Source organism: Bison bison, unplaced genomic scaffold (genome assembly GCF_000754665.1).
Source record: "Bison bison bison isolate TAMUID 2011002044 unplaced genomic scaffold, Bison_UMD1.0 scf7180017864456, whole genome shotgun sequence".
Lineage (NCBI taxonomy): Eukaryota > Metazoa > Chordata > Mammalia > Artiodactyla > Bovidae > Bison > Bison bison.
The window spans coordinates 14,196,231-14,220,952 of NW_011495018.1; the positions used below are offsets into that span (position 1 = coordinate 14,196,231).

The following is a 24,722-nucleotide window of genomic DNA, read 5'->3' on the forward strand; positions in this document are numbered from 1 at the left end:
AGTCTTTTCTGACCCCATGAACTGTAACCCACCAGGTTCCTCTGACCATGGGATTTTCTGGGCAAGAATACTGGAGTAGATTACCATTTCCTCCTCCAGGGGATGTTCCTGACCCAGAGATTGAACCTGCATCTCCTGCACTGGCAGGAGGACTCTTTAGCACTGAGCCATTAGGGAAGCCCAAGTTTCATTTATGAATTTTTTAATTTATTGACATTTCAAGCATGCTTAAGATTAGTTCATTCCCAGAAGTCAAGTACCTTGAACGTATCTGACTGTAACCATTGGATTAGAAAGATGTTTTACTAAATGATAATGTGATAATATAAAGATGAATCACTGTGAATACTGTTTTTTCAAAACATACATTCTACAGCCTCAAATAAATTTCATTGTTGTAGCCACTTCATGCTGTACCTCTGTCAGTCAACTCCACCTTTGGTCAGTTCCCCGTTAGCTCCTTTGAGTTTGGGCTGTAGTGTCCATTGGTCGTCATATTTTGAGACATCTCTTACTTATAGAAAGATGGGTAGTTATAAAGAAAGGCAGGACAAATGGGCCGGCAGCATGGAGAAGGAAGTAAGCAGATCTTACGAGAGTTCTGCAGCACAGTCAGGCAGAGGCCCAGGGGTTTCTTGTGTTTTCACCATCTTGCCTTTCTGTCTCTGAACAGCCTCATCTTAGAAGTGGCCTTACTTGTCTGTACTGAGCTTTATTCATCTATGTTCACTTTTTCTATTAATTACTTTTAGAAAGGTGAATATCCTCCTGACAGTTACAATTAAACAAAGTGGTCAACCTCATGGATGATTTTTCATTTCATCCAGTTTATTTCTAAAACCTTGTTTCACAGGGGAGAACCCAGTTTCTGTTGTAATTGGTGTGATTTGCAGTAATCTTGTAGCTGTATCCTCTTCTCTTGGCCATTCTTAAAGATGCTTTTAAGCCACAATTGCCAGAGACCTTCCAGTTAACACTTCTCTAATTCATCATGCTTCTCTTCAGTCCCAGATCTCCCCCAAACCCTAAGCTTTATCAGGCTTTTTAAAATTTCCTTTTTAACCATCAGACAGGCGGCTAGCTTACCTTTTTTGTTTGGGAGGTCAAAACAGGTCACATTGTGCCCCATAGAAGAATTAAAAAAAAAAAAAAAGAACAATGTAGCAATTACAGGACTTCAATTTCAATAGAAAAATGACCATTTCCAGTGAAGCCATTTTTATTTCAATTTGCGTTTAATTTCTAGATCTATGGTATCTCTAAATACATGTGACTTTTGGCCCCACACAGATTTATTTTTGTGAGAGTTCATCTTGTTTGAGCCATTAACAGTTGACTACCGAAGTATAGTTGATAAAAGATAAATTTTAGATGTCTGATGGTTAGTATAATCAGTCAAATGTTTCTATGAAAGAAAAAGAAAATCTAATTGCCATTTCTGGGTTTGAATTAAAAGATCGATTGACTTTTAAGTAGTCTCTCTTCAGGTTTTTCCCCATTATTTCCAGTGTGAAATGGATGTAGAAAAATGAAATTGCTCTTTTGCATTAGAGCTGTAGAATTTCAGCTTTTGAAATATGTTGCCAAGTAGAAATTAAGATCCTCAACTTATTTTTAGGGAAGCTTGGCCTAAAATTGTCTCAAATCTCACCTGGAAGTTAACTTGGTTGGTCATACAGCTATTTCTTTCGAGTCAACATTTTGTTCAGATAGAATAGAGCCAAGTTCTTTTAGTCCTTGTGGTGGACAGAGTGTGTGTGTGTGTGTGTGTTTTTCCTGTTACTCCCATCCCCCTCCCCCACCTCTTTTCTTTCCTTTTGTGTGTGTGTGCGTGTGTTTGCTTGTGTGGTGCAGAGCAGAGAAAGGAGGGCACCTTCCGTGTACTTAGTAAACGTTTGTTTCTGAGAAGAGATGACTAGCTAGCAGAATGAACTGCATGGCCGTTGCTGCTTAATCTGATGCTCTTATACAATTAAAGGATTTGCTGTGCTCTCCACTGTAATCTTGGTACCCCTGAATTGTGTACGGACACTGCAGGAAACAGCTCTGCTCAGCTAAGCACTATGACAAAGGTTCTCCATGTGTGCCTGCACATGGACAATTAAGTTTTAACAACAAAATTAGCAGAACAACTGGATGTTCTGGAAGTGGAGATTGCCTCACTCAGCCCCCTCCGTAGGAGTTTTCCTGTGGGCTGCCCAGAAGACCGGCCTGTCGGTTTTGTCTCACAGGTGTTCCGAGTTGCTCCACAGACAGCAAATGCTTCCAGATTAATTGTTGAGGCTCTGTTATACCCAGTGTTAAAATTCTGTTGAGTAAATCTCAGAATAACTGTTAAAAATACAGCTGAGCAATTCTCAGTTCTCTCAAAGAATGAATTGCCTTGTAACATTTGCCTCCCGTTGCCAACACGTATGATTTTTAGAAACTTAGCATAAAATATATCATTTCGGCATGGAGAACCAAATTGCTTTTGGTGCTTTGTCATTTATTTTAAACATCTTTCAGTAGTCTCTGCAGTATTTGTGTTTCCTTTTATTTTTCTATAGTGGAGTAGTGGAGACTTAAAATTTATTCAAATAGAAGTTCTGGCTAAAAGTTAAGTGTAGTTTCAGATATGAGGATAAATTGATTTAACTTCTGAAACCTGATAAATGCTTTTCATCTGAAATATATTTCGTCATATAACTATATGAAAAGTAGCACACTGAATTCTTCACAACTTACCATCTTAAAAGAGAGTTTAAAGTATTTAATATAGTAAATTTAAAGAAAAGTCTCTTAAAATTTAAAAATATTTTTCTGAAAATTATGAATGAAAATACAAACATTTTGTGCATGACAGCTTTCTTGAGGTGCCCGTGTTATAGATGGTGATTCTGGTGGAAGACTTTATGTCCCTTAAAATTTCTTTTTTAGATAGCATTCACATTTCATAGCTGAGATCTCAGTGAATTTTCCACGGTGACTTAAGTTGTACAAAATTACAAAAATCTTTATAAGTAGCCCCCAAAAGTATCATACACATTTAAAAAAAGAATCTTTGCCTGAGCTACAATCAGTCTTAGCTCATGCTTTATCATTGATTTTGCTGGTGAGAAAGGTCCAGTTTCCTGGCCTCCCTGGGCCAGTGTATTTGGAATCTGTAAATGTGCAGAGCCCAGCTTACACTGGAGGAATAAAAGAACTGGGACAAGCCTTCGTAGCATTCACTGTGGTCTGGGAGGCAACCCGTGCGTTGAGAAGCTATGCTGCAGTTACTCCACCAAAGAAACTGTGGCTCAACGTGGACACACAAGTCTTTGCCCAGCCATTGTTAACCTCTGTTAAAAAGGGATTCTTGTTAATCCTGACGGCAAATCAGCATCCAGAAGGTGATGTCAGATTTTCATCCGTGCGTGGCGGTATTCTGCTGCTTAACAGTATTTATTTTTCATAATTTAAAACTATGTCTATTTTCCCCTCAAACAGAAGCTGACCCAAATTGGCCAACTAATTTATTCTTTGAGCTTAATGCAGTTTCAAAAAGTACACAAAGCCAAAAAGAATTAGTTTCATTCTACCTTCATGATATTTAAAAGTAGTAGAATGAGCAATAATATAGAAAGTTTCATCTCTTGTTTGAAACTCGATTTGGGGAAATTTTGAACAAGTGTGTTAAAATGTCCTGAAAAACGGGACGTCTAAGGGAAACAGAACTAGCTCTGGTCGCAGTGCCACTGCCCTTCACTGCTGCAGCAACTCTGTAAAGGGCTTGGGGATGGGCCGGGGGGCGGGGGGCGGGCAGCGAGACTTCTTATTTTTACACAAGGGAAAATATAAAACGGACTTCCTTTTTGGAGTTTTCCCAAGAAACTACTTTATGAAGACACATTTAAATCTTTCCGTTTTCTGTCCTTGAAGGTGGTAAATATGATTGCGGCTTTATCCATTTTTGTTGTAAATGAAGCAGAGTTCAGACCGTCCGGCTGTGCGTCATCTGTTGGATGGCTGCCACTGACTAATGCAGGCATCCCACTGGGAGACCAGAGAAGAACTATACTTTGATTCACCAGATTGTGTTAAATAGTCCAGCTGTTGCGATTTGAAAGATAGTTACCTCAGAAGTGAAATAGAAATGAACTTGGCATTTATGCCTCAAACCGTTTTTATACTGTTTGGCAATCAGCTTTTCAGAGGTAGCATTTTATAAAATAACTCTCGCCGCTTAAAAGTTTCGTTCACTGTAATGTTCAAAATGTCCCACCTTTATATTATCAGTAAAATTAAGCTTGAGTGATATGCAAAATTTGCATGAAATAAGCATTTTCCCCCCTTCATTTCATGAGCTTTGATTGTATTCAATTGAGCTCAGAACCATGTCTATTAGGGCTCTTTGAGGGCATTAGTTAATTTGAATTGAAGCTGAAATGTTAGCTAGAATGTTGTTGAATATAATTGGAACGTGGAAAGTTGATTTTGAATGAAATTTCATTGAATGCAAACAATGATGTGCTTTTTTAAGAATTAGAAAGCTGCACTTTCATCTCTTGTAACACAGTCTGAGAAATCACTGAGTCCCTTTATTATAAAGTTCAATTTTGGGCATTACCGTTTGCAATTGTTCTGATTCTTCTGGTACCAGTACCAGCTGGAGTCAGGTTTTCCCTTTTACTAGCAAGTGGCCCCATCTGCCCCAGCCTCACCTTCTGGCCCTCTTGCAGGCAGGGAAAAGTAACTGCTTTCTGAAAGGGCAACCAAGTAGTGTTGAGTTGGCCAAAAAGTTCATTTGGGTTTTTCTGTAAGATGTTATGGGAAAACCCAAATGACTTTTTTGGCCTGCCCCAGTACTTGGGCATTAGGCTTCATAGAGTGGCATAGATTAGTATATTTTCTCCTAGCTTTTATTTTGCTTTTTGGTTTTTCTTTTTGTCTTGGAATAGCACTTAACAAATGATTGAAAATGACTCACAAAAACACCTATTTGAATGGATCAAAAAATCACTGCTACTCTGTTGTGGTAAGAAAAAAAATACTTGACAGGAAGTCAAGATGCCACAATGTTAATCCTTATCTGCTATTAACAAATTGTGTGCCCACACAAGCATTTAACCCACTATTCTTTGGTGTCTTCACCTGACAAATGAGAAGGATGGACTGGTTCATGTCAGTAATCCCTCAGCCTGAACAGTCCATGATTTGAGTCTTCATGTCAGCTCTAAAATTTAAGCTTTGCTTGGAGATTTTGCAGCTTACAGGAGAAGGTCTGCCATCCTTTTTATGGATACTGACTTTAATTCCTTATTTGGGATCATTGCTCTTAGACAAATTAAAGTAGAAAAACTGAACCAGACAGTGGTATACTGCAGTTCCTATTGGATTGTTGTGTTTGAGCACCTGGGATTTTTCACCTTGGGGAGAAGCCTCAGATTTAACCTTCTAAAACTGCCACTGTGGCTGCCTAGAGCAGGAGCCTGGGTTCTGAGCACCATCACTGGGGGGCTTTCTGGCTCTCCCCATAAGATGGGACTGGAGGTACAATGAGGCCCCTCATTCCAGAAGGAGCCCTGGGCCGCTCCCCCATGGGAACCAGGAATGGACTTAATGATGTCAAACCAGGAAGAGCTAGGTTTAAGTCACAAAGGAAAGAAAGAAAACAAGGGATGAATTTTGTATTTATAGATCTGAAACATGCAGGTGAAACCAAGGATTCAGAAAGAATCTGTAAACATACCAGAATTAGCCTGTGGCATCATCATTGTGTTTTTAGAAGATGCCTTTGGTAAAAAGCTATGTGATATTGTGGGAGAATCAGGAACAGGGAGATAGGAACTTCTGATTCTTGTCTTAGGTCTGCCACCGATAAGCTGTATAATTTTAGGTCTTGCTCCTCCCCTCTCCAAACCTCATTTTCCTTATCTGTAAAAGAACCAGTTGGACTAGATGATTGCCGTAGTCCCTTTTAGCTTCAACCCTTTGGAATTACAAGCCAGTGGTCATTATCTTTAAGAAACTAGTTAACTCTGATTCTCAACGCATAGAGTCAAAGAAGTTTTCCACTGTGCCGAGTTCAGTGACAAGCAAAGGAGTTCTCAAACTGGAGCCTACAGGTGACTTAATAATAGATTAATCTATTAGTTATTGAGAAGCCTACTTCAGGAAAGAACAGCAATTCTCTGGACAGAGACAATTCCAGGAAAATTGAGCCTGGCCATACAGAGTTTCTGAGCTTTCAGTTGAGTCAACATCATTTGTTGCTGTTGTGGAGCCCCAAGAGCACTTCCTGGAAGTTTTCAGCCTCCAGCTGATGAAGAAAGCATTTTTAGGATATGTTCACCACCCCTTTCACCTGCAGACACATGTGGGCATGAAAACATCCATGGTAGTTCTACAAAAGTGATGAATGAAGGTCAGTATGGGTGGATGGAAATTGCTCACCTGGAATGAGATGGATACCTCCATTGCATGTGTCGAGCAGACTGGCCAGCTTATCTGGTCTAAGCCAGCAATGGGCTTAGACCCAGTGTCGTGGAACCAGACTAGGGACTTGACTGGCAGATTTTATGTGATGTTGACTGTAACAGTTTAGCTAGGCTGGAACTTCATTTTCTAGAATTCCCTTGAATTCTCTTGTTTCCAGGTTAGGCTTCACCACAAGAGAAATTGGCATGAGATTTAGGAAGTGGAAGTGACATAATAGTCTTTTTTTTTTTTTAATGCTCTGAAAGTGTGTGTAGGGCAGGTGCTTTTACTGCTCATGCACATTGTCACCTAGCTGGCATGTGGCACAGCTGCCCCCATCTCCCCTTCTAGCTTCTCCAGATCTTGAGCCAGAGGCATGTGTGATTCCCTGTGGAAGGGCTCCAGGTTTACCCTGAAGCTCGCCTGCATCTTCAGGATTGGGGATTGTGAAAGAGATGGGGCTCTTGTTTGTCCTCAGCTTCTTGCTGCTTCTCACCTGCACGACATGCTGATTTCAGGCCCAGCATCGTACACAGACTCACGTAGACTGCCTGACTGGCTCTCTCCATTGCCTGAGGTCTAACCTATAGTGAATCCGTAGGCCTTTCACGGTGGTTCTGCTTCTCCGACCATGGATTCGGTCTTTCATGTGTTCCCTAGGTCAGAGAAAGTCAAGCCAGATACCCCTGGGGTAAATTCATCCCATGGTGATTGCCAAAACACAGTAACAGGTATCTTGAGAAGTGGATCTTTGGCCAGAGCAGGTGGGCAGTGTCAGAGGTGTCTGCTAATGAAAAGGGTGTTGCCAGATTCAGGCAAAAATAAAGGAATCTGTGCTCACTACGTTGTAACTTTCCTCTCAGGCCTCTGATCATCTCTCTGCTTTTACTCCTCCAAAGCATACAGTTATGTGCTAGTTGCTTATTGATGATAATCAAGTCACACAGTGTAACTGGAAAGCCTTATAATGGTTTTCAAACATCAGGACAGCTCTCATAGCGCTAGGTGATAAAACCGTGGTCCCTGGGTTGGAGTTTTGTTACCTGTGGCTGGATCGTGCAGGCCACTTTGTCTCAACAGTTGATCATTTGTTCTTGTTGCTTTTGTTGTACAATAGAGGTATCCAGACCTGCTCACACAAAAGCCTTGGTTTCTGAGCATTCATTCTGAGCCTTTCACGCACGGTAGTTCATTAGTATTCGCTCATTTGTTTACTCCACAAATGGGTCTACTCTGGGTGCTGGCGTATAACTATGAACAAAGCTAAACAGTCCAACTCATGGATGCTTACATGTTACTTAAAGAGACAGACATTTAACAACTGGTTATTTAACTGTAACTGTGGTAAGTCCAACAAGGGAGAAGTATGAGGCAGTAAGGGAGCGTCAACCAGCAGGTCTGACCTAGGGGTCAGGGAATAATAGACATCAACTGATCAGGGGGACTAGTAGAGCAGTGGGGAGACCTGGCCAGCAGTTCATCAGTACTCACCCTGACATCCAGAGGTGGACACGGGACAGAGGTGTGCTGGGTCATGGTTAACGTCCTAGCAACCACCAGGAAGACCAGATAAGTCTGAATAGCCTCTGCCCTGCCTACAACACACCCCTCAACCTCCAGGCATCAGATCAGCAGTCCAGCCCCTTCAGATGGTTGCTGCTGTCCTGTCTTCTGAGAGGACTAGGTGCCTACAGCCTAATCCCCTGACACGTGGCCAGAGAAGAGTGTTTCAGGACATCTCCATTTCCACAAGGAAATTACTGCCTATTTAGCTGGAGAAGCAGTAGCTTCTTACATCAGAAGAGAAGAGAGGAAACCTCAGTGGAAAAAGAAACTGCCATTTGAAATTCAGTAAGAAATTTCTCAAATGTGACTCTCCTTTTTAGAAAAAGTGGTAACTCGGCATTTCAGCTGACCCTCTACCTCTAGATTCTCCCATCCGCCCTCGTTCCTCCCCAGGTCTGACCAGAGTCGTTCCTGCCAGCAAACGGCAGCAGCTGGCACATCTCTGAGCTGCCCATGGGGGATAGTGGTGATTTATTTCCCTCCTCCATGTAGTCTCCTCAGAGCTAGTCTGCAACTCCATGTGCCCTGGGCACACAAGGGAGGGGCTCCCTGCCTCCTTCCAGCTAAGCAGAGGTGGGGCAGGAGTGGGGGGCAGCAGGCAGTGGGGCGGTATGCACAGAGGACCTGTGAGCTTTGTGCTTCTATGAGCAGAGTGTGCGATTAAGCAGGTAGGTGCCTTTGGCTTTTTAACACTTCCGCAGTTAATTGCTCTGACTTTTTCCGCCTTTCTTCTGGCCTTGTGTTCCTAAGATGTAATCTAATAGCTTTTTTTTTTTTTTTAATGGCTGGCACCTCAAAGACCACTTTTTGCATGTTGACTAGACTTAGAATGTTTTGGGTTTTTTGCTCCTCTGAATCCAGGAATACGGAAAGATAAATGCTTTCTCTCTCTGCTTTTAATTTTTTGTTTGTTTGTTTAACTGTTCACCCCCTAGGCCTCCCAGTAACACTGGATACAGGAAACAATACATTGGCAGTGGAAAACAAGCTAAACCGGTTGTAGTTTTAGATCCTGTTTCCACACACGAACCTCAAACCAAAGACCAGGTCGCTGAGAAAGATCCAGCTCAACACAAGGATGATGAAGGTGAAACTAAACCAGGATACAAACAGAGAGTGAGAGACACCAGCAGCTCCAACTGCTGATCTGTAAACCGAAGGCTGGCATGTTCGGAAGTCCGTTTGTAACGAGCACATGATTAGTTTTGGTGTATTGGCAAGGGCTATAGACACTGTTCTTGTCACTGTATTCAGAATATAGGTTCTTTTCTGATGTCTCTTTTGTAAGTAGTTCACCTATAAATATAAGTAAGCTATTTAGCAAAATACCCATTCTTGGTAGCTTTTTTTAATGTTTATAGGGATAAGATTTTTTTCTAATTACTGTATTAAATGTGACTTCTTTTAGAAGATAACAAGAAATTCAGATGTTATCTTCTTAGGTAATGTGCATACCGCTAATCAAATGTAATGATGAAAGGTTGCAGCACTTGTGTTTAATTGGATAAACAGGACTAGCTTAATAAGGTGATTTTAAAAAAACCCAGAGAAGCTTCTGTTTTGCATATCTGATCCTTTTTTTTTTTTTGATGGAGAAACTTCAGTAGCATGGAAATTGTTCGGCACTGTGGTATACAAATTACTTTCTAGGATATACTGAGATAAGCTTAAATTTCAGGAGCTGATGTCAAGCTAGCAGTCTCATACTCAGTGTTAATTACACACATTATTAACTGTGGGATGATTGTGTCCAAAGCCTCCCAAGACTTTGGAGGGAATGCTCTAGTGGCCTGAATGCAGACTTGAGGTGAAGTCCAAAGCTTGAATTTAATAGAGTATTATCTTGGTAAACGGTGTTCAGTGCTATGGGTCAATTGTGTTTTCTCATGTACTCATGTAGCACAAGTACCATATTTTATCCCAGTTCTTACGTACAGTGAAGATAAGCGACAAGCATACAATTTCATGCTTCACTGCTGTTTTACATTACACAAGTTTGTTGTTTTGTTTTGTTTTTAAACAAATTAGGTGATAGTCTCTAAAAATACAATGTTTCAGTCTACCACAGCGAATAAAGAAATGTAATCAGGGATTAAAAAAAAGACTTATGCAGCTTTTCAAAGTTGATTGTTTCAAAATTGGTGTTTATTTAAAATAAGTGGTAATGTACTTGAATGCATTTTCTTATGACAATGATTCAGTAATGGTAATTTTACTATTAAAGAAAGTGAAAGGTTTAGTTTTGTTAGCATAGCTCAGCATGAGGCTGTCAGGTGTTTCTCACCTAAGGGCGGAAGAAAATGATAGTAATAATTGCAGTAGTTGTATTTTATTTTTGCATGTATGCTAAACATAGGCTTGAAAAGGCAAGTAAGTGTACTTCCTAAATTTGGAGATAATTATCCTTCTGTAAGTTCGTTATGCTTGGCTGTTTCCATGTTTCTTCCAGTGATGTTTTTACAGTTGCTTATCAGTTTACTCATAGGGAATTAAAATGTAATGCTTTTCAACTGTGACTTCCCCTGATTGAACAATACTGCTGTATGATATACAAATTACAAATGGCATTAATTCACTGAAATAAGGTCTGTTATGCTGTGATTTGAACTCTCCTCAGCACATTTATTAAAAAGCACCAATAGTTTCCCACTAAAGGTCACTTGTGGTTATTGATATTTTTGGTTTAGTTCCCCAAACTTGACATCCTTTAATAAAAAAATTATATAAGACTTGATAAGTTTAGTAATTTTTAATAATCCACAAAATGATTTCTTTTGAGGAATTTTATGCTACATTTCTTCCTGTTTTCCCCATTCCTGTGTATACTGTCTGCTGGCATGTGTCTTAAAGGTATTTAGAAATACAAAATTCTGTTACATTTGTAATTCCATCTCTCATCACACACCCTTTCCAGGGTAAAGAGTCAGTCATCTGGTGAAAGTGTTAGCTGGACCAGGCAACATTTAGTCACTGGTATTCTGAAAGGGTTCTTACTTTTTCTGAGCTGCTTATTCCTTCACCATGATCACAAAGTATTTAAAATTACTTTGATAAAATTATTTCTAGTACCTGTTTGTAGCTGAGCCAGTCTCATATAAACTCACCTCCATTGGTTTTGGCAGTTGACCATTCCTGTGGGAATTCCTGTGGCGTTAACAGGGCTAAAACCATGCAACCTTGATTGGCCTGAGTGAAAACAATGGACGTTGCGGCTCTGACTCTGTGTTAGTAGCTTCAGTCGTGTCTGACTCTTTGCAACCCCTGTGGACTGTAGCCTGCCAGGCTCCTCTGTCCATGAGATTTCCCAGGCAAGAATAATGAAGTGGGTTGCCATTTCCTCCTCCAGAGGATCTTCCCAACCCAGAGATCAAACCTGGGTCTTCCACATTGCAGGCAGATTCTACTACTCACCAGTTATTCCTCCTTCCTTACCTTTTTTGTTAACAGTAAAATGTCTATTAGAAATAGAGTAGGGCAGGTAAAGATTACTGTTAATTACCCTTCCACGCCATTTTTAGGATATTTGTCAGGTAAATGATAGTCTGTTTCACAGAATGTTAAAAACAAGGCTTGGATGATTTTTATAAATGCACACCATACATGTTTAGGGGCTTCCCTGGTGGCTGGATAGTAAAAAATCTGCCTGCAATGCATGAGACACAGGTTTGATCCCTGGGTTGGGAAGATCTCCTGGAGAAGAGAATGGCTACCCACTCCAATACATATTTAATCATTTTCATCACGGAATGGCTTCAGCTTATGTGGCAATAAGTTGTGGAGAATGGATAAGCATCTCTCATCATCATTGACCTTATATGATCATCAAGCAGCCCTTACTTAAGGACTGGATTTGAAGTTTCCTCCAAGCACTCACATTCCCCAGTCCCCCTGCCATTTCTAATAAAGGGTACGATGAGTTTCTTTCATCTCATATGTAATATCTTCAGTTCAGTCATTCAGTCGGGTCCGACTCTTTGCGACCCCATAAACTGCAGCACACCAGGCCTCCCTGGCTTATCACCAACTCCCGGAGTTCACCCAAACTCATGTCCATTGGGTCCGTGATACGGTTTATATCTATTACATGTCCTGTAACGTGTGTAGAGAGAGAAAATATATAAATAGAAACAGTGCTTATCACTCTCAGAAACTTTAAGTGCAATATCCATTTGGTGACCCCAGGCCTCAAGGAAGGTCAAGGAGAATAGGCAGTGCTCAGCACTGAAGTTAGCGTTGACTTGGCTGAGGTAATAAGTCACCTCTTTGGTTAATTTTTAATTATTCAGTTACTAAGTTGTACATTTTTGTTGTGGCTTCATTCGGTTATAATTTGTATCACAGTTTCAGAGCATACTCTCACGTGACCTCCCATATTTCATGTGGGTGTGTGTATGTGTGTGTGGGTACATTGTTTATTGCTAAGAATCAGGAAAGGCAACCACAGTCACGCAGTGTGACACAGCTCTTAACTTCAGAGTGATACCAACCAACCCTCCTGCCTTGGGCTCTGAACGAACGTGCCACAGAGCCTACTTTAAGTCACTGCTTTGAGAGTAAGGCCTTGGCTCTGCCATAAGATCATTACATCTCCCTGTTAGTACTCTCTTCAACGGAGAGGTCCTCGGCGTGCTTAGAAAAACTTAGAGAATACACCAGAAATCTAAACTTAGCCAACTTTCTCACAGGTCAGTACATAGGAATTTATGTAATTTGGGGAAAAAAACATGGTAACTGAACAGAGAATTTAAATCATATAAAGCCACTGGATATTATTATATTTACAGGTCAGTGTTTGAATATGGGTTGGTTTTGACTCTCCTCAATCACCCCAATACCAGCTTTCAAAAAAGACAATCTATATGTTGCATCATTTTTAATCACCTACTAGATGCTATAATAAAAATAATTATGCATTTAATGGCTTTAAGAGTATTTATTCATTCATCAAATGAATAAACTCAGTGTTTACTGAATTTATACTCATTTATTTTCTCATTTATACTCATTCCAAAAACGCTCTAAGGAGATTCCCCAGAGACATAAATGATAGATGAAAAATTAAAATTTAGAAAGAGGTGGGAATCAGAGAAAAGGGATTTGAGGGTAGGAAAGTTAGAGGAAGCTGTTTGGCTCTTAATATGTGAAACTCATAGTTTTGCACGAGGTTGGCTATAAAACTGTGTGTGTGCTTTCTAGCATGGATATTTAAGATAAAAAGAGAAGATGTATACCTTTTCCTGGCAGAGAAAGCTCCCAGTGTAAAAGATGTTTGTTTTTAGAGATGTTCTGACTAGTAAAGTATGGGGTGTTTGAACTGAGTGTGGAGTTGGTGGCAAAAATATTGGACTGTTCTACTGGGTCATGACCCCTCCCCCTCAAATGGACATATACAAACATATGCAAGAATTTTTCCATGAACCAGAGCATGAACAGGTACAAACAGGATCACCACAGAAATGTGACGGCTGGAAGACAGGTTCACAGGTATAATTTCAGGCAAAATACTATCTCTGTCTTTCACCAAACAATAAACGGAAAGGAAGAAAAAACACACAAGTTAGTGAAGTTTTTGGAGCAAAGGCAAAATGAAGATATCCTCCAGGTCTCTCAGTCTAATAGTCTGAGTGGTGTGGCTGTCAGCTGGGGTGCGTGCAACCCCGGTGGGAAGATGCTCAAAGTTTGGCGAGATCCTCCGCAACTTCTGTGGGGAAGATGGGCTCAGGGACCTCGTGCAGCTCACCAGCCTCTTCAGCTTCCTCATTCCAGGAGAAAAATGTGTGTTCTTCATTGAAGCCTATTAAAAAATGACAACAATAAAGTTTACTAATTCAGTGGCTGATTTCTTTTTTTTTTTTGGCTATGTGACATGTGGGATCTTAGTTCCCTGACCAGGGATCAGACCCATGCTCCCTGCATTGGAAGCACAGGGTCTTAACCAGTGGACCAGCAGGGAAGCCCCTGGTTCCAGTTTGATCTTTGTTACAGGATTTAAAGGAGAGCAGCTTCAGAACTGTCCAGAGGTGTCACACCACCATTAGAAAGGATTCTGGAACTGCCAAAGAGTGGGCCTGTCATTGGTTATACGTTAGCTGCAATACACTTGTTTTGTTCAGTTTGCATTGTATCCTTAGACAACATTCTGGAACGTCTGGTGTACAGCGGACTTTGGGCAGAGGCTGAGCAGCATAGGATAAAAGGAAGATGAACTGGAGGGAAGGCCAGTGCTCTGCATGAGACAAACCGTTGCCAACTAACTATTCCAAGATCAGCCTCTGTCGACTTAGACTGTTGCACTCAGGTCCCTGTAGGCAAGAACAGTGTTTTAATGGCTGAGCTTTTGCCAAGATTTCCTACGCAACCTCTCAGTGGAGTGGTTTGCTTTTCCAGTTTTTTTGGTCCCCCTTCACAAGTATTGACCACTGCCAATGTCAGCAAAATCCTCATTAATCTGTTAATCCATTCCGGAATGCTCAGGGGCCGGCACTGTCACCAGGGAGGAGCTGGGCCTCCGGTCACTAGAGTCCTTTTTGATGCCCCGAAGCAGCTGTTCCCCTTGTGGTGAAGTCTGGTTGGAAATGTGATCAGTCATTTAGGGAATCTAAAGCTTCCACGAGTCAGGATGACAAAAATTAATCAGACAGTAAGTAGGAGCCATATAATTTTACCCATTTAAAAAAAAAAGCCCTCATGTTACACACTAAATAATACGAACTTTTGACTGCCCTTACATGACGGAGACATAGTCTCCCCATTATATCTTTTTTTTTCCTGTAAATCTTAGGATGTGTGTCAAGGTCATTACATAGTTAAATGTGACAAATTTATAGTTACTATTTCTATTGGTCCCTAAAAAAAGCGCCTGTACTGAGTAGGACTTCCTTGCTTGTCCACAATACTTTCTGTAATGTATCTATCTCATTCAAGAGTTACATTTATGGCAGTGGCCGGCCCCCAGCCTTTTTGACACCAGGGACTGGTTTCATGGAAGACAATTTTTCCGAACCAGGGGAGGGTGGTGAGGGGATGGATGGCTCTGGGATGATTCAAGTGCGTTACATTTATTGTGCACTTTGTTATTAATTACATCAGATCCACCTCAGATCATCAGACATTAGATCCCGCAAGTTGGGGACCCCTGATTTATGGTAACAAGTACGTCAGCACTACTTAAATAACATCCTTTTTTGCAGTCTGTCAATTCCATTTTAAAATGCAAATAGTTTTAGAATTTTGCAAAGACAAGTATTGGTCTCTTTAAACATCTGTGCATGCTTGCTTTTCGCTATCACAGTAATACATAAAGAGTAAAAATGCATATTGGGGGTTTTCTCTCCAGGTAGCTGGTACATAAGCTGCTTCTATCCATGCAGATTTACAAAGTTTGATGTCATAAATGACTGGTTCATTTCTCTTGAGACTGTAGTCTTGCCAAGGTAGATTAAATTAACACGCTCTCTACTTAAGTAAGGCAAATTGTTGCCAAGAACCACCAGGGAAACATCTGTCTTTAACTTTCTTGGGCTGTGCAGAGAAACCTTAAGTATAACTTGGACCATAACAAAAGGTAGGCTTGGAAATTCCAATCAATTAAGTTTATTGAAAAGCATCACACAGCCTATTCATCAAAAAGAAAAAAAAGGGGGGGGGGCGAGAGTTTTAAACATTCAGGTAAATAGATAATCCATTAAGAAAACAATGCACATTGTGGCAAATGCCATCCTGGTTTTGTCAGCACTTATTTATAGTCTTTGGATTCCCCTGTCCGCCTGCTGAGAGACTTCTATTCCTCCCTCTCCCAATCTTTGTTCTCTTATTCATGGCTAAAGGAAAACAAAGCAGAAAGCAGCACATACCCAGTGTTCCATTCTGGCCAAGTTCTTCCTCTATAGTAAAGAGGCGATTGTACTTGGTCACCCGTTCGCCACGAGAAAGACCTCCCAACTTGATAAACCGGACACCAAGTCCAACAGCCTAAAGGGATGAGGAACAGCTTATTTTAAATGGAGTCATATTTCGCTAAACTAAACTCGTTAGGGAGGAGGGACCCACACACTGCCGCTGTGTGTTTTGGTTTTACTCTCGAGTCAGTTTCTCATCTCATAAGTGTAAAGTGGCCTGCTTACAAGCGGAGAAGACTCAGGGGTACAGAGATAGTGTGACTGTACATCAGATGCTATCCTAGTCATGTGAGCGTCTGACTTTTATATAAGAACACTCTGGCCTTTATCACTTCATTTTAGGAGGTAAGATTGCAAGTGCACACCCCAGTCATTTAAGTATGCTCATCATTTTCCCAGGACTTCAATTTTTCTTGTTTTTAAAAGCTCAAAGATTAGCTCTTTGCAAAAGGCAGCTGTCTGGGAGGAAGCAAATCTTTCATAAAAGGTTACATGACTTTGTCTGCCAAAGTCCACCACTCTGAAACACCATTTCATGATAAAAGCAGTGTTTTGGCAATTCTGCAATGGACCAGTTTTTAGCACTTACCAAATCGACAAGGCTGTCATCAGACGATTCTCCTTCTGTGCTTCCAAAGACAGCGATGAGCTTCTTACCTGTAAGCAGAGGAATTCGTTTCATTTTAGATGGTACGAATCTAATCAACAGATACAAGCCTCCAGAATAAAACTTTAAAGTCTGCCAGAGGTTTAAAACTGTGAAGAGTCAATTCATTGACCATCTGAGAATTCTAACCCCTATATTTGCATTTCTAGTACCCTGATTATATCTGTGTAGATAATGAACACTAAATGAATGCTGCTGCTACTGCTGCTAAGTTGCTTCAGTCGTGTCCGACTCTGTGCGACCCCAGAGACGGCAGCCCACCAGGCTCCACCATCCCTGGGATTCTCCAGGCAAGAACACTCGAGTGGGTTGCCATTTCCTTCTCCAATGCATGAAAGTAAAAAGTGAAAGTGAAGTAGCTCAGTCGTGTCTGACTTAGCGACCTGGTGGACTATAGCCTACCAGGCTCTTCTGTCCATGGGATTTTCCAGGCAAGAGTACTGGAGTGGGGTGCCATTGCCTTCTCCGAAATGAATGCTATGTTTCATCAAATCTAAGATACCCTCGATTGTAAGAGGCACCATTATTACCACTAAAGAGGAAAAATGCTCAAGTTAGATTGACACATTTCTCAGACCACAGCTATAAGATACAATCATCTATGTTCAATGTAGAAAAATGTGCATCTTAGAGTCAAAATACAAGTAAGTACAAGGGCATCATATGCCTAAATAACAGATTTCACAATTCATGTAAAATTTTGTTCAAAGGAAAACTGTCTTTCTGAATGTTGACTTATTAGAAGAGCAGTGTTAATAGTACTTAATCAATCACGTTTAAAGATCTCAAAGCCCCTTAAAATTTGTCAAAGCCTACAAAGACTGCAATCCAGAGTTCTTCCTGTGGTGACAGTGTTGTGTCTTACAGGCAGGAGTTACAGCAGTGATCTGGCATGGAACAGAATGTCTGCCAAGTGCCAGGCCCAGGAAGAAAGGCCAGGCCTGGGGCGTCTCTCCCACCACCTGCAAGCCACCCTGCCTGGGTCCTAGACCGGGGCAGGCTGCAGGCGAAGGGACCACAGGCATTTCATTCCATCTTCTGCCACCAGCCCAGGCCCCTGGCTCCCAGTCTCCATCTGAGCCTTGCACCAGCTCTGAGACTAGCCTTCTGCTTAGTTCCTGAGATCCACTCACGATACTCATGTTTCAGGCCCTGTGCATAAGTGAACAAGACTCCTAAGAACACCCTGGAAAAGGAGGCAACAAGAAGATGAGACAGTTGGATGGCATCATCAACTCAAAAGACCTGAGTTTGATGTTCGGGAGATAGTGGAGGACAGAGAAGCCTGGGCTCGCAAAGAGTCAGACCCAACTGAACAAACTGTGGCCAGTTACTACAGTTGAAAATATGGGATGAGAAAGATTCAGAGTAGCCAGTGACGGGTGGGGAAAATTAGGAAAAAGCATCTACATCTGAAGAGGTTTCATTTAGGTCAAGAAGATCTGAAGGATCAGAACTAGTTAGCCAACTAAATGGTACAGGGCAAAGCATTCTAGGCTGAAGGAACAGCATGTTCAAAGACCTGTAGGTCGTAAAGAGTTTGAAACTTTTGAGGAACTAAAAAAAAGCCAGTGTGGGCTAATTATTGAATAAAAAGAATCAGTGTGGTGTTTTGTGAAGCTGAGAGAACAGCAGCCTCAGCCATGTGTTTGTGGTAGCCCTCCCTGAAAGGGGCGACCTCCTGGGTGGGGCTGTTCTTAGAACATTATGAACTGAATCAGTAGTAAGGTACATTTTGCTGCTAAGTCACTTCAGTCATGTCCGACTCTGTGCGACCCCATAGACGGCAGCCCACAGGCTCCCCTGTCCCTGGGATTCTCCAGGCAAGAACACTGGAGTGGGTTGCCATTTCCTTCTCCAATGCATGAAAGTGAAAAGTGAAAGCGAAGTCGCTCAGTCGTGTCCGACTCTTCTCGACCCCATGGACTGCAGTCCACAAGACTCCTCCGTCCATGGGATTCTCCAGGCAAGAGTACTGGAGTGGGGTGCCATTCACTCACAAAGGGCTGGGGTGTTTTTTTCTTCCAAGATGGACTCCATGCTTCTTAGTGCCTGATACACTGTGTATTTAAGTTCATAATGAGTCTTTCAGATCTGTATTTCCACTCACCGTCAATGAGATTGGTTATTTCCACCAAGTCCGACATCGTAGTTTGGTTTATGTGTTTTATGATCAGCCCGCTGCATTTGAGGATGCTGATGTTGCCCTCCTCTAGCAGTTTAGAGATGCTTTTGGACGCGGTGCCTGCAATTATGTAACACCTGGAACCAAGAGCATTATAGATGCTGTCCCACTGTTCAGAGTCCTGGGTGGATATTTAAGAATTGGTCATTACAGTGAATGGAGCATCATCACAAAACAACAGGAATCATAGACAATCAAAGTTAGACACCTTTCTGAGATACATAAGCTAGGGGTTTAGGGGGAGTTTTCTGTTTTTTGCATTTTTCAGCTGAATGCTGCTTGTACCACAGCCACACAAGTTAATAGGCTTTGTGGAATAGAAACCTACAGTGATGAAATTTGAGCTTAAAGATCTAGTGAATAAAATGTTAATACACATTAAATGCTTTTCTCCACGTTGATTCTGACATCCTTCAAGCACAGGCTTTTCCCACCCACTGTGTTATCCACGATGCTGCTAAAGACTGGCTGGTTGGAGGATGTTAATGTTATTTCTGGTAAAAAGACAATGGAAATAAATGAGCCTGCAGGGCTGTAGACCCTCATTCCCAACACCCTTATTTTTAATTGGTGAGACCAAATGAAGTGAAATGCTCATTTAAATAGTAATATACAGTCTTCCCAGCTGTTGTACTAGATTTCCACCTGTCCCATCAGGACAGACAATACAGGTGCATCTTATCACATTAAAAAAGAGCTGTGGCCAGAGCCTGGGGACAAGCAGCAGCAGATAACGTCTGGTGGGATGCAAGATCTGGGCTCAGTATCATCCACAAGTGCTGGGATGTAGCCCAGGCTGTGAAAGGAAAGATGGGAATGAGAGAGCCTGGGGCTCCAGTAAGATCCAGCTCTCTCTCTGTCCCTCAAATTTTAATAGCTGAGTTATCTCAAAGAGCATATCTGCTCACTATATCTAATGGCTCTCAAGTTCATAAAATCAAGAATGTAAGTTTTGAAGTTTAAGTGGGTTAGGAAGAGTGAGAGTTATAGGCACATAGACAGTCCTTGTTGGATGCATTAGTGTGAACAGGTCAGAAAACCTCAATATCTCAAATCTCTTAAAGAATATGTTTTTTTTTAAACTTCTATACATGTGTAGTAACTGAATTTAGGTTAAAAAACATTTGGCCTAGTTGAAGTTCTGTTTCTGTGAGCACTTGGAAATGATGTGTGATTAACCTATCGAAGCACCAGCCAGCACAGCAGGCTCATCTGCCATCACTTAGGCTGCTGGTAAACACACAGGTACTCTGAAGTGCTGGGAGATACGTGTTTTATTCCGTAGATGGGCACACTCCTAGGTAATTCTGTTTCTGCTAGTCATTTGCCCGGTAAGGGCCTTTTCTCATAAATGCCCAAGTAAAATATCCCAGCCCAAATTACATTTCAAATCTACAGATCGAAAACAATGAGACTTTATTCTGTTTTATTATGAAATTCAAGGTGAATCCCATTACCTCCTTCCTGAAAGGATCAATTAAGGCAATAATTGAAGGGAACTTGTTGATCAGATCCACATACAGGTCAACCATCTCAGCTGCATTTTTGTAGGTCCCCATCATCACTTCATACTTTCCTTTACTCTGGTAAGTGTAAAGAAGATATTAAAATAAAAGCTGAATGATGAGTTCTTCCAACATTAAAGATGCAATTCAACTTCTTTCATTCATTTCATATAAAAGACTGCAGGTTATTTTCAGGCCACCCTCACACGAGAAATCTGTGCCTTTTTATCTGTTAAATATCAACCTGAGGAAATCAAGTCTGCATTTCTCTGAATGCCTCATACGGCTCTTCCCACGGACTTCAGATGAAACCTTCTGCACAAAACAATTGCCTGCAGAGTAGGAGAGGAGTAATTCCTTACTTCAGTTTTAGGATGTGATGCCAGATCCCTGGCTGTTTGGAAGATGTGCAATCACATAAATTCATAAATAGAATAGCAGTGCAAACCTGCCTACTTACTAGAACTACCATTGTTCAGCTCACAGTGAATGAATTTAGCTTGTTTCCTTTACTGTGAATATTTTAAATTTGAAAGCGGGGCTAGACTTTTGAGATATGAACAGTCAATATGAAATGTAAAGAGACTTAGGTGAAAGCAAGCAGGCATGTTCTAGTAGTGACTATTGTTTTGGAAGTGGAATTCTAGTGTAGCCTGTTCATCTGAAGTCTGGAATGCCCCCAGGTACTTACGTACAGGAGTGAACGGACCTGGAGAATTTAGTATGATGTCTGCAAACACAGCACCCTTATGTCCAGTCCAAATCTGTGTCCAGCACTGGTACCTGGGGCATTTAGGTACAGGGAGTGAGGTGGAGTGCACCAGAATAACTCTGATTTACTAATGCCTTCCTGTGGCTGCTAACAGAATGGATTCCATTAGAATTAAGCAGGTTCCTAAGAAGTCCATCATTGAAAAGATTCTGTACTTTTTTCACATTAAAAAGTGGTTAAGAACTCTTAGTTTCTATACTGCAAAACTTATACAATCTTGTCTTGTCAGAGAGGAAATGCTTTGAACTAACTTTTTCAATGACTTTGAACTAACATAAGAAGAATTATCTGCTATCTAGCTAATGCATTTTACCGAATATAAGCAATAAATATCCAGTCTCATTAGCGCTAGCAGTCAGTATATTCATAGTTCATGGTATACGTTGTAGATGAAAACATGCAATTATTTTTCTTAATGGTATGCCTAGGAACCAATCATTATGTGAAGAATAGAAAATTACATTAAACATTCTTTTCTGTGCTTAGTTTCTATAGGAAACTAAAAACTTTAGAAGTCAGCTGATACTTAGGTTTCTAATATACTATTCAAGATTTCCTTTGAAGTCAAAAATTAGAATTGCAAATTAAAGTGGAATCCTATTTGGTCATGTCCCCTGAATTTGACATTAATTACCATTACTAATTATTCTCCAAAAACTTCAATAACTTGGAAATACTTTTTTTATTTAAAAAGTGAGTCACCAGCAAAAACTCCAAGAACCATGTGTCTAGAAGAGCTTGTCAAGTCATAGTTACAACTGACTCGCTTTTTATGCTTGACCAATTCAGCATTCATCAACCAAATGAATGTACTCAGCAGAACATACCAATTTGTTAAATTATTTTTCAGCAGTTCTCATGATTTCAATGTAAGTAATCCATTTTAGTCATTTTTATTACAGAATTTCTCTATATAACTATTATGACATTTCCTGTTAATATTTAAAGTTATATGGCTATGTTATTGTCTGTCAGAAGAAGACTATAGGCTTCCCTGATGGCTCAGATGGTAAAGAATCCATCTGCAATGTGGGAGACCTGGGTTCGATCCCTGGGTTGTGAACATCCCCTGGAGAAGGGGATGGCAGCCCACTCCGGTGTTCTTGCCTGGTGAATCCCCATGGACGGAGGAGCCTGGTGGGCTGCAGTCCATGGGGCTGCACAGAGTTGGACGCAGCCGAGTGACTGAACACAGCACAGCACGTTGTCTGGTCATTAGCTAACTGGGCTTTCCCAACTCCATTTATATTTGGACCCTTCCATGATATTACTTGAAAAAATAGACTTTGTTTGGAAATATAAACAGATAGGCTCCTCTTTTGAGTTCTAATTTAAAAATAATGGGACCGAAACAAAAGGCAAAAACTCTGGAGTGGAAACTTACGTAGTCCATCAGCTCATGTGCGGCACAGTTGATGGCTAGATGCAGGTTCGTTCCCAATTCTAGCCCCAGGTTCGCACAGATTCCTTGTATGAGGAGCAGTGGCTGCTCTATAGTGTCGTAATTAATGGTTAAACAGCCAAGATGGGACATCTTGCCGGTGATCTGCTGCTGCAGGATCAAGAAAACCACGTGTGTAAATATAGCACGCTAAGGTTCTTAGAGCTTCTGGTGGTTGGCAGCTAATAACCAGACTCAACTCTACAAACACAGGGTCCTCGGACTCTCCATTCACCCTGTCCCTAGTTCCTGCTCATGTCTGCATGACCTCTGGGCAGATGAATGTTCTGTAGTATCTGGGAACAGTTTTCTTACTCCCGAGGTTTTCAAGTTTGACCTGGGAACACACTCCTCTCTCTTTAGTTGCCCATGTCATCTCTCTGTTGGCTCTACCACTGAACACGGGCTGACCTGAGCCATGACCACCAGGCTGGTGAGTCTTCAGTCTGTCCCTATACATGTCTGTCCCACCTGTTCCTAACTCTGCCTTCTTCCTCTAGACCTGCTCTTTCCTGTGTCCCATTTTCCTTTAGAAGGATATAACTGTTAAAAGGCCACCTGATGCAAAGAACTGACTCATTAGAAAAGACCCTGATGCTGGGAAAGATTGAAGGTGGGAGGAGAAGCGGGTGACAGAGGATGAGATGGTTGGATGGCATCACCGACTCAATGGACATGAGTTTGAGTAAGCTCTGGGAGTTGATGATGGACAGGGAAGCCTGGTGTGCTGCAGTCCATGGGGCTGCAAAGAGTTGGACACAACTGAGTGACTGAACTGAACTATTAAAAGGGCTTCTCTGGTGGTTCACACAGTACAGAATCCACCTGCAGTGCAGGAGACCTGGGTTTGATTTCTGGGTTGGGAAGATCCCCTGGAGGAGAGCAGGGCAACCCACTCCAGTATTCTTGCCTGGAGAATCAGCATGGACAGAGAAGCCTGGCAGGCTACAGTCCATGGGGTCTCAAAGAGTTGGACACGACTAAGCACAGTGCAGCACAACTGTGAAAATGCAAGTTAAAAAAATGTAACTCTTCTTCAAGAAAGGTTTTATTTTAAAAAGGATGGGCGACTCCAGCTGAAAGGACACGGCACAGAGGATGCACGACAGTGGAAGAAGGTGTGAGGACCCAAATGATCTTGGGGAAAGGTCAAAGTCTGAGACTTCAGTGGGCCAGACGACTGCGGGCAGTGGTGGCCCAGCAGCCTGTTGCCGGAGAGGCAGGGACGGAATGATATTCCAGCTCTGGGGGCTGGCCGCCTGGGTCAGTCCCCTTGAAGCCATATTACCATGCGATTTCTGTTTATGTGAGGCCTGGTCCTGGAGCAGAGTGACTTTGGGAGAGGGGAGGGGGCGGGGAATAAATGACCTGTCATACAGAGTGTGGGAAATGCATTTACTTACTTGGCCTCTTTTGCCTCCATCGTGACTTTTTTTTGTCTCTGGCTTTGGAGGAGGGGACTGTGGGACAGAAGATAAAGATATGTCACTTGGGATTTTCAGACACGTCTGTGGCAGCAGGCAGAGCTTTTGGTCCTCTGACCTGGCAACTGTTCTGAGCCGAGCTGGTCATGCTTCAAGTCTCTCTCTCTCTCTCTCACACACACACACACACACGGGTGATGCCAACCACTCTAATGTATGGGGGTATGGATATACACATTCATGCATTTTTACTTATATAAGTATTCCCTCATCATGTCCTGACTCCTGCTGTGTTCAGGAATTCTTTTTTACAGGAGGGTCTTAAGTTCCCTTCTTGTCCGTAAGGAATAACCCCAGTGTGGGATTTGCTTTTAAAGGCCCAACATATTGTTTTAAATATTCTTATGGTGCAAACACTCTCACCTACAGGATAGGTTTGACTTTCGGAAATAGCTGATGGTCATTAAATCTGCTGGATCTGATGTATGTGATGTCATGTGACATTAAAAGCAAAGCTAATTCCCAATGAGACGCTCCCACGGTGTGCAGTATTGGCAGCACACTGGAACATGGATTTAGCCTTTTATAGGACGCTCTTTAGGACTTCCCTGGTGGCGCAGTGGACAGAAGCCTGTCTGCCAATGCAGGGGACATGGGCTCGATCCCTGGGCCAGGAAGATTCCACATGCCATGGGACGGCTAAGCCTGTATATGTCACAACTACTGAGCCTGAATGCTGTAACTACTGAAGTCCATGTGCCTAGGACCTGTGCCCCACAAGTTCAGTTCAGTTCAGTCGCTCAGGCGTGTCTGACTCTTTGCA

General features: G+C 41.7%; 2 protein-coding genes across 4 annotated transcripts in view; one reads left to right on the plus strand and one right to left on the minus strand.

The window, feature by feature from the left end:
• Positions 1-10,661, plus strand: part of KIAA1598 (KIAA1598 ortholog) — a 91,721-nt gene extending 81,060 nt beyond the window's left edge. Inside the window, 1 exon segment of the mRNA XM_010859278.1 lies at positions 8,943-10,661. Coding sequence (XP_010857580.1) covers positions 8,943-9,153 — 211 coding nt within the window. The 3' untranslated portion in view covers positions 9,154-10,661.
• Positions 10,662-12,423: 1,762 nt separating this feature from the next.
• The window catches only part of ENO4 (enolase family member 4), a 28,493-nt gene continuing 16,194 nt past the window's right edge, over positions 12,424-24,722 (minus strand). The window contains exons 8-14 of one of the 3 annotated variants that reach the window (XM_010859280.1): positions 23,879-23,935; positions 22,419-22,586; positions 20,215-20,340; positions 18,683-18,878; positions 16,495-16,562; positions 15,861-15,978; positions 12,424-13,801 (exon numbers count right to left, since the gene is read on the minus strand). In XM_010859280.1, coding sequence (XP_010857582.1) covers positions 13,680-13,801; positions 15,861-15,978; positions 16,495-16,562; positions 18,683-18,878; positions 20,215-20,340; positions 22,419-22,586; positions 23,879-23,935 — 855 coding nt within the window. In that variant the 3' untranslated portion in view covers positions 12,424-13,679. The remainder of the gene's footprint in view (positions 13,802-15,860; positions 15,979-16,494; positions 16,563-18,682; positions 18,879-20,214; positions 20,341-22,418; positions 22,587-23,878; positions 23,936-24,722) is intronic. The other 2 variants (XM_010859282.1, XM_010859281.1) reach the window with 2 other exon arrangements.